This window comes from Olea europaea, unplaced genomic scaffold, assembly GCF_002742605.1.
Source record: "Olea europaea var. sylvestris unplaced genomic scaffold, O_europaea_v1 scaffold959, whole genome shotgun sequence".
NCBI classification, from domain to species: Eukaryota; Viridiplantae; Streptophyta; class Magnoliopsida; order Lamiales; family Oleaceae; genus Olea; species Olea europaea.
Window position 1 is genome coordinate 441,396 of NW_019268088.1, and position 9,396 is coordinate 450,791.

At 33.1% G+C, this 9,396-nt stretch overlaps 1 protein-coding gene across 2 annotated transcripts; it reads right to left on the reverse strand.

Moving 5' to 3' along the window:
• Window positions 1–4,942: 4,942 nt before the first annotated feature.
• Window positions 4,943–8,857, reverse strand: LOC111392672 (protein NETWORKED 4B-like). 2 transcript variants are annotated; one of them, XM_023018052.1, is made up of 3 exons: window positions 8,703–8,857; window positions 7,272–7,368; window positions 4,943–6,699 (listed from the first exon to the last, which is right to left on the reverse strand). In XM_023018052.1, the coding sequence occupies exons 2-3, from the start codon at window positions 7,360–7,362 to the stop codon at window positions 5,144–5,146; spliced, it is 1,647 nt and encodes a 548-aa protein (XP_022873820.1). In that variant the 5' UTR covers window positions 7,363–7,368; window positions 8,703–8,857; the 3' UTR covers window positions 4,943–5,143. The 2 variants fall into 2 exon arrangements, with proteins under 2 accessions (XP_022873820.1, XP_022873819.1); XM_023018051.1 differs by having other exon boundaries at window positions 7,272–7,380.
• Between the last annotated feature and the right edge of the window lie 539 nt (window positions 8,858–9,396).

Below are 9,396 nucleotides of genomic sequence, written 5' to 3' on the forward strand. Positions count from 1 at the left end.
ATTGAAAACATATGAAAAACTTTACTTCATTTCAAGGATCAAACATCATTTTCTTCCATATTCATTGTTTTCTCCTTCGTGTTCTCGAAATTTTAGAGAATCACACATGTGCTTAAGTGTTTGATTTTTTACAAGGCTTGATAAGCCCTTCAAAGTATTTGTCGCGAGACCCTTTATGTACCGAAATTGTATCCGAGAGGGGGAAAATATTGTTTGAGGACAACGATACCGTGTTTGAGCCTTCGAATTCGTTTTCATCTTCTTGATATTATTTCTATCTTGTTTCTTCTCCATTTCCCTGGTGTTGAAAATTTTCCAATAATCTCAAACGATATTTTGTGATCGAGAATGGAACCATTTTGACGACGATATTAAAGTAAAGATTCTACCTTTATAAAGTTAGTCAAAAGCTGTCAAAAGAAGAAAGATGTTGTTCCCCACTTCTCAAAAGATGATGCTATTCCCCACTTCTCAAAAGATTGATCAATTATTCAAAAGAAGACACTGCTTTGCAAGATTCTTCAAAATGAAGAAAATTTTAAAGTCCGGACTCTTCTATAAAAAGGAAGACTTTCTTTACTTCAAGGCAGAGCGAATTTTAGCTATAAAAGTTTGTTCTCTTCAAAATTTTGTAACTTTTAATTTTGTAATCAAAGTTTTATTTATAAATTTGTAATCTTTTGATCTCTGTTTTTAGTTCTTTGATCTCTATTTTTAGTTACCCTTTCCCTGGGCCATTATGGTATCAGAGTCATAATAGAGTTTGGTGAGGTTATTCTAATTTATCACTATAGGTACTAATCAAATAAGAAAACCTGATTTGATTTCGGGATGTCTATTGAATAGACGTTGGTCAGCTCGTTGTTTGCCGGGGTAAGCGTGTTTGGGTGGTCCCGTTTATAGGCTTGATAAGAATCAATCTATCTTATTTAACTATTTTTATTTTGATAAATTGTTTTAATTTCATTAAATTCAGTTATGTCTTCAGTAACAAATTGGTTAAAGAGATCGAGATCTAGAAATAGACGAGAAAATCAAGCAAATGAAAATAGAACAAATGTTTTTCAAACAGAAGAAGAAATTGATCGTGCATCTTCATCATCTACGTCAAATGATTTCAATTCTCATGAACTTCAAATTGCTCAAATTGAACAGCGTCTTCAAAATTAGACTATTCCAAATATGGATAAACATAACATCTATCAAAAAGGAAAATTTGATTTTTTTCAAAATTATGTTATCAAAACAATTGAACAAATTGTTTTAATTAAAAGTCAAAATTCTTTCATTAATTTACTTAAAAAGAAGCTATTGAATTCCACGAGAAGAAATTTAAATATCTTCATATTAGATTAGTTCAAATAACAATCAAACCCTTGTTTAGACTTGGTCTTAATGTTCCAATTCTTCTTACTCTTAGAGATAAGAGACATCTCAATTTTGAAAATTCAATAATTTCACTTCTAGAATCTAATCTAGAAAGTGGTCCAGTATTTTCAAACTGTTATCAAAATTTTTCTATCAAAGTTACTGATGGAGCAATTCTCAATTCTCTCGATCTTCATATTCTGACTAAAAATCTTGAATTTGATAGTAGATCAAATACTTTTGTTGTAATATGCAGAGTATATTATAAGCTTATGAATACTCAACTCAATAATGGAGCTCATACATGTGTGTGTGCGCACGCGCGCCTAATCCTTTTGTGAATTTATCAAAACATGGATCTACATTTTATATTTTATTCCTGCCTTATCCAAAGAGAGATGATATCCACTGCTTGCACATACTAATTTGATCCATGCATGAGATTACATAAATGTGATAATTAATTGTGAATTTACTCATTTGATATTCGCTGATTAGTGCATATGTTTGAACTATAATTGTTCGGTGCTTAATCCAATGTCATTCCTTGAGTAATCTTAATTTGTGCAATAAAGTATGAATATAACATCAAATTGATTATCTTATTTAGATATCAAATAAAGTGACATGTATATTTATGGGATCTCTGTGTTGGTCACTGGTACAACTCCAATGGTATTAGAATAGATGCCAACTATTTATGGAAATGACATGGCAAATTTGAATTTTCATATTTGGTTAGAAATTATATTAAACTTTGGTTTATGATGATAGCCTCCATAAATTCAATGAAATTAAGTGAGATGATTTATATAAAATTATAGCTGCATGAGAGTACGAAAAAATGTGATTTTGTCCTGATTTAATTACGGTGAATAAGGCTAATATGTACCTTATTTGATGTGATATGATGCTATCTTATGAATGTCACAAAAGTGATAAATTGCATAAGTTTGAAGAAGTTATAATTCTTGTAAATCGGGATACTCTGTCTTTTTCATTCGTTGAATTTGATTTCAATCGTGAAACCAATTGAGTTGGTTTATACTTGGAAAAGCATTATCAATCTATGAGATGATCTTGATCAAATTGTGTGATCAAAATTAAAGATAGATAGGTTAAAGTACATTATGACTTAAAGACCACTATCTAAAAGTATTTAGACTTTCAAGGATATTATAAAAAGTGATAAGTGAATCGAACTATGAAAAAATTGATGAACTCCAAGTTCAAGTATAACCCACAATGTGGGTACTAACACTAATGCTTGTGAACTTGTAAGAAGAGTTCAAGACTTGTAGATGCAATATTATCTGATTGCATATGTATTTCTAATTGAGGAATTTTGGGGGTAACTTAGTATAAAAGTTATAGTTCCCTATACCTTTTTAAATTATAGAAAGATATCTATGAATGTGGAAAGATAGGATGCCCTTATACTAATCATAAGGATGATATACATTAAGTTTAAAGTGGATGAAATGAAATAAAGCCGATCACGGCGTTTGCAAGTTCAATTGGAATATTTAAAGAATATTCATGCTATTAAAGATTATTGTAATGATTCAATGATGATAAGTGAATACATACGTATGAAATCCACAAGTTAAAGTGGCCGGCTAGTGTAATGATTTGATAGAAGTCTTTCAACCATGTTTGGAAATGAATAAAGCTTTAATTAAAGCTAGTGATAAGCATGTAAGGATTTCTTGGTGGTGGCAAGTTGTATCTATTATATGAATCGATTGTTGGCTAGCTATATTTGATAAGATACTAAGTCATTTGTAATGAAAAGTCAAGACACATGAGTATTAGACGTGACTTCATAAGGAAATTAATCAAGGAAAGAATAAATTCCTAAGTCATATGAAATTAATCAAGAATTTAGCGAATCTTTTAACTAAATCATTAAATAGAGATTTAGTAGCATTTACTTCGAATATGATGGATTGAAACTCTTAAACTAAAAGGTCTATCAATGACGGCAACCCTACATGTTATTATTCAAAAGGTGATCCACAGGTTCAAAGGCTAACAACAAGTTATTTGATATGTGGATAGTTTCAGTATTATATAAATTTGCGATAATTCTATCCTAATTAAATAATGCTAAATATTACTAAAGTGGGGGTTGAGCTTTAAGTTCTTAACGAAGTTTAGTGCTAAAATACAAGTATATCTAAAAGTAACAAAGATACTGGAAGAACTTCATCTAAATAAACTTTGAGGTGGTGTCTTAATAAAGAGTTGGAGTTTCTCTCTTAAAAGCTTGTTGAAAAGAATGAACACAATGTCATTTTAGTGCTAAATGAATTTGAGGAACTTGAGAACACGTGATACTTGTGTGTGTTCTTATCGGTATTGTCACATGGAATAACTAGTTCAAAACTCCATGCTAACTTTGATTTCAACTTTACTTTGTTTGAATTACACTATGATTAGATTCAAATCGAAAGATATCTAAAAACTTACGCATGAATATTATATACTTTGAATATGAAACTTTATTGAATTTTTAACAGTGGGGAATTGATGGAAAATGTTGTTCAAAAATCAATAAAAACGAATGTAGAATGAAAGAGAAAACGAAGGCCAAATTGGGATCCGTGCAATCGCATAGACCTCTTAGAGGTGTGGTCACATGGTGGTAAGGGCTTTTAAGCCCTGCTTTTGAATAATCTATACGGTCACATAGGTTTACTCTATGCGACCGCATAGAGGAACCAACAAGTCGTTGGGGTAGTTTTGGTTTGAAATTTTGGCAGTTTATCACTTTCTTTTGGCACCACTTCATGTGGCTATGATCCATAGCTATAAATATGTGTTTGATGGACATTAAAATTATATTAAAAACATATGAAAAACTTTACTTTGTTTCCCCAAAGGATAAAACATCCTTTTCTTCCAGTCATTGATTCCCCCTCCGTGTGCTTGAAGTTTTGGAGAATCACACGTGCTTAAGAGTTTGATTCTTTGCAAGGCTTGATTAATCCTTCAAACCATTTGTCGCGAGAATCTTTAAGCACCAAAATTGTATTCGAGATGGAATAAATATCGTTTGAAGACAACAATACTGTGTTGGAACTGTTCATTATTTTAACATATAAACTAAAAGAATAATTTTACACATTAGATGTTCATTACTTTAACATCGAGGTCACCATATTTCACTAGTTAAATTAACAATATAGGATCGTACTTGATGGCCATTATTAAGAAAAAATAATATTTTGAATAAGCTTTTGAAGAATGGTGTAATTAAAAAATAGAAAAAAAATTAAATTTACGTACAAAAATAATTTTGTTTTGAAGGAAGACAAATAAGGACTAATGAAGTGACTAGATCCACAAGCAAACTCAAAATGGCTAACTTGATGGCACCAAATTGAAGATGAATGACTAGATTTGCAAGTAAATTGGAGTTTGGTAATTTCAAATTTGATTGCATCAAATTGAAGATAAATGACCTGGTTGCACCTCCATTCAAAGTTGGGTGACGTACAGTGCAGTTAACGCAAAACACATCAGCCAACTGAACAAATAATAATATAGTGCTAACATCCCAAACGGTCCATAAATGAATCAGCACAAGCATGCTTTCTGAAAACCAAATTAACGGCAAAATGCAGATCCAAGATGATGTCAAGCTTACATAAAACCGATTTAATACTATGAATTACAATACTGGGCAAAATACAGATCCAAGATGATGTAAAGCTTATGTAGTATTTGAGAAATAAACATCATGAGATATTTGTCGAATACTTTTTGAGCTTCAGACAGTAATACCAAACTTATGAGACCTCTTATACGCACCGCGAAGTTCTTCATTCAGATTTCTATAATGCTCCAGTGCAAAACATAGCTGCCGTATAGCCTCCCTTTTCTCTTCGGCACTGTCCGAGATCAAGACTCTCTGCCATTCCACCTCTTCCCCTAATTCCTCTACTTTAGATCTTAATTCATCCGTTATTTTGTTGGTATTTTCAAATCCTGCACTTAGCTGCACATTTACGGAATGCAACTGATGCAGACGACACTCTGTTTCTAGAACTTGAGTTTCTCGGGAACTTAGCTCTGCACTAAGTGTCTGTAACTTAGCATTGAGCTCATCTTTCTCAGCCCGGAGAGTGTCATACTCCAGTTTCAGCCTGTCAAGATCTTTATTCATAGTGTTCACACATTCATTTTTCTCATATAGCTCAAATGTCATACTCTCTATCTCATCTTGCCAACTTACTTCTTGGGCTTCATGCATTCTTTTCATCTCATTTTTGTTGCCTTCATGTTGCTTGATCTCATTAACTAATGATTCACACTGCAATTCCCATTCCTCTGTCCTTGCTTCTTGGGTGGTCGAACGTTCTGACAAATCAGAAATATGAGACTCAAGCTGAGCTTTCTCTGAAGCAAAATTTTCCGAGGCGTCTTGCAGGGCAGCACTAAGCTTTCTTATCTCATAATCACGTTCTGCTACATCTGCATTGTACTTTATTATACTCTCCTGCAAATCAAGAACCTGGCTTTTCTCTGATTCAATCTCGGCTTCCAATACAGCTATGTGCATTTGTAGCTGAGAAACCTTTCTGTTTTCCGTTTGTATATGAACCACATGCATTTTTATCTCATTCTTTGCTAATTCAAGCTGAGTTTCCATACTAGCCAATTTTACCAAAAGTGATTCATTCGTTTTTTGTTCATTTCTCATTCTGGTAATTTCTTCTTCTTGAAACCTAAGTTTTTGGCTAGAAATCCTAAGTTGTTCTTCATATGTTGAGATGTTTTTTAACATCTCTTTGTACCTTCCACTGTCCACTTTTTGGGTGTCAATTGCATGGCCACGCTTTGTTGGGTCAACAACACCTTCCATCCCTGAAAACTCAGTCTCAAGGTTCAAAATCACATGTTCCGGCATTTTTCTAGTTGGAAGTGGACTTAAATGGGCATTAGGGGATGAGTTGTAAGATTCAGAATCAGAATCTGATGATAACATGATAAATCTAGAGCCATCATTCAGAGATAAATCAGAAGTATCTCTTCCAGAGCTTACAGAATTACAAGTGAAATCACCCCTTTCAAATTCTTGCATTCCCAGATTCTTATCTGGAGTAAGTATAGAATTCTCCATTTTGGTTCCAGACTCAACATACCTGTGTAATTCTCCTGTTAGCCCACTGTAACGTTCAGCTAGCAAATGGTACCTCCGGGAAAATTCCTTGACATGAGCAATTAACTCATCCTGCTTCAGATGATAACTGTCGACCTTCTCCATGGAATAATCCCCACTATGTCCAATCAACTTTAGCATTTCTTCGACACTCTCATCTACCACTGCAATAGGGGAATCGGGAACAATTTTAATATTTTGCTTGTGTAGATTGTCCGTTAGTGATTTTTTTTTTTTTTTTTTTGGGTGCCAGAGAAATATATGTATATCAATATTTCACTAAGATCATGATAATAATGTGCCTTGTTCGTAAGAGTTAATCCCTTAGAATTCACCGAGTGCATTTATCTTAACCCTATTAACAATTGATTTTAGGTTCAGAGATGATGATGACTCTCTTTTCAGAATATAACAATTGATTTTACTACTACAAAATTTTAGGTTTAGATACACCTCGGGATATGGGGCAAGGAAGTTCTGCACAAGTGCAAACACATTTATTTTCAGAAATCTCGTGCAGATTTTTTCCAGAAATCAGACAGGAGAAGTTTTATCTCTTCAATAATTCTTGGTTGACAAAAGATGTGTTAGTAAAATCCAGGACATTGATTTCAAATAATTTAAAAACCTGTTTTTGAAATGATTGGTGTGGATGTTATTTTATCAACCTACTTTGTAAACCATGTTTGTAAGTGTAGCACAACTCTTATCTCTTGGATGCGTTTTAAATGCTTACCCTTGACATCTTCGGCAACAAGTTTTGAAATTTCAGGAGATGTGTGACTATACCACCACAATGAATCTGTCTTCATCTCCTCATTCTCCATCGTTGCCTGTGCAAGTACCTAAAATACATGAGAATCATGCCTAATCGCTTAGTTTATATGATGGTTGACATATCGTTAGAGCATCACTTGACAACTCAAAAGAAACGGCTTAAGGAGTTACAAAATACCTGAAAGCTTTAGGAACTCCATGAAGTACAACTGAATCATACATAATTGAACAAAAAATCAAGCAACTACTCTAGACTTCAGGTGCTCAAAATTGAAAATATTTTCTCCTTACGGTCCCACCCACCCCACCTCTTGTATCTGATCTGGTGAGGGTTCAGTGAACCCCACCCTATACGTGTATCACCTCTATTTTGCAATAGAAACTACATTCCATGCCAATATCAAAAGTCAACTATCTATGCCTATAATTTTTAATGTCCTAATTAGGATCAATCATATTCGTTCTATAATCTAAGAGGAAACTACAAATAGCAATTAACAACTCATTCATGTAATCTTTTGATCAGTTCTCCAGTAAGTCTAGGGTAGATGGTGTGTTGAGGTTCAAAATATTACTCATTACAGATTCTTGGGGTTTTCCGAGGGTTCACGAGAGCTCTAAGGGTGAGATCATTTGTAAAACTTATCCAATTGAACGCATTCTTGAAAGCATGGTGCAGGAACTTCATAGAGGACATTGGCTAAATTTAGCCATACCTTGGGAAACTTGTGTTTTGTGATCTCTTGGTGTTTGTAGAGTGTTCTTGACTTCTTATTCTTCAATCTGTGAGTTTTCTTTAACATGCACTTATTTCAATTCAATTTTAGTTGCCAACTAGCTTTGATACCTTAATTGGTTAAAAATCCTAAATCACCTTGAGATGTTAACTGTGGACCTCGCTCTCGAAGATCTTTTCCATGTATTTGACACTTTTTTTATCAGTAAAAGTAAATAGCTTGTTTCTTACAGTATTAAAGGAGATGCACTAATTTATCAGCTATATGTCCAGATTATCCAGTGAATACTTGCAAATGTGCAGATCGAAAAAAAGAAAAAAAGAAAAAAAAAGGCATAAAACATATAATAAAACCTAAAATTCGGGGGAAAAATGCAACTAGGAGGCAAATGAACAAAAGATCAAAAACAGTAAACTCAATACACGCTATTTCTGATTGCCGAGCACAAATCAAAATGAAACCACGGCAATTAACAGAAAATTCCAACAATCAAGTTAAAAAAATAAAATCCCATACAAGCAATTGAGATTTAAATAGATCAAAAATACATTGTTTAGCTAAAAATTTTAAAAGAGACCATCATAGATCAGAACGAAACCACGCAATTAACAATAAAATACAGCAAACAAGTACAAAAAAATGAGTGAACTGACCTGGGATTTGAGCTGAAATCCAAGAAAATTATTACAACCGAAAAGAAATGGCGTGAGTTTGATTGAAAATCGAGAGTGAGAAACTGAATTATGTGCAGTGATAGAAGTTTTTGAGCGTAAAAGGACAATAAGAGAGAGGTACGAGAAAGCGGACAGAGTGGATGCACTTTGCAATGACTCGGGACTCGAAGAGTGAGAACTATAATTGAAAATTCAATTTTTTTGGGGCGCTGTGTTCCCCGCCTTTTGATTTCAACTTTTGTTCGGACCCTTTTGCCCTTCTATTCTAGTTTCAATTTATTTATTTATTTGGTCACTGGAGTCTCTTCGGGTTTTGATAATCCTATTGCGGGCCATAAAAATTAGGGCTGAACAAAGAAATCATCAAATTGCAAAATCGAACCGAAACCATTTTTTAGAAATCATTGGTTTGGTTCCATGTAGATTCGTCAACATTTTGATTTTGAACCGCACAAAATCGCTTCGAAATAGTTTTGTTTATATTTCAATTTTTGCAAATCGTTTACCAAAATCAATTTGAAAATAAATTAGTTTAAATTTTATTTAACACAATTAAAACTTAACATATTTCAGTTAAAAATATACATCCATATTAGAGATAATTCAATTCGACAATTTCACATCTCAGTTAATTAATTAATTAAATCATATCCAAATACCATCAGTCATCACA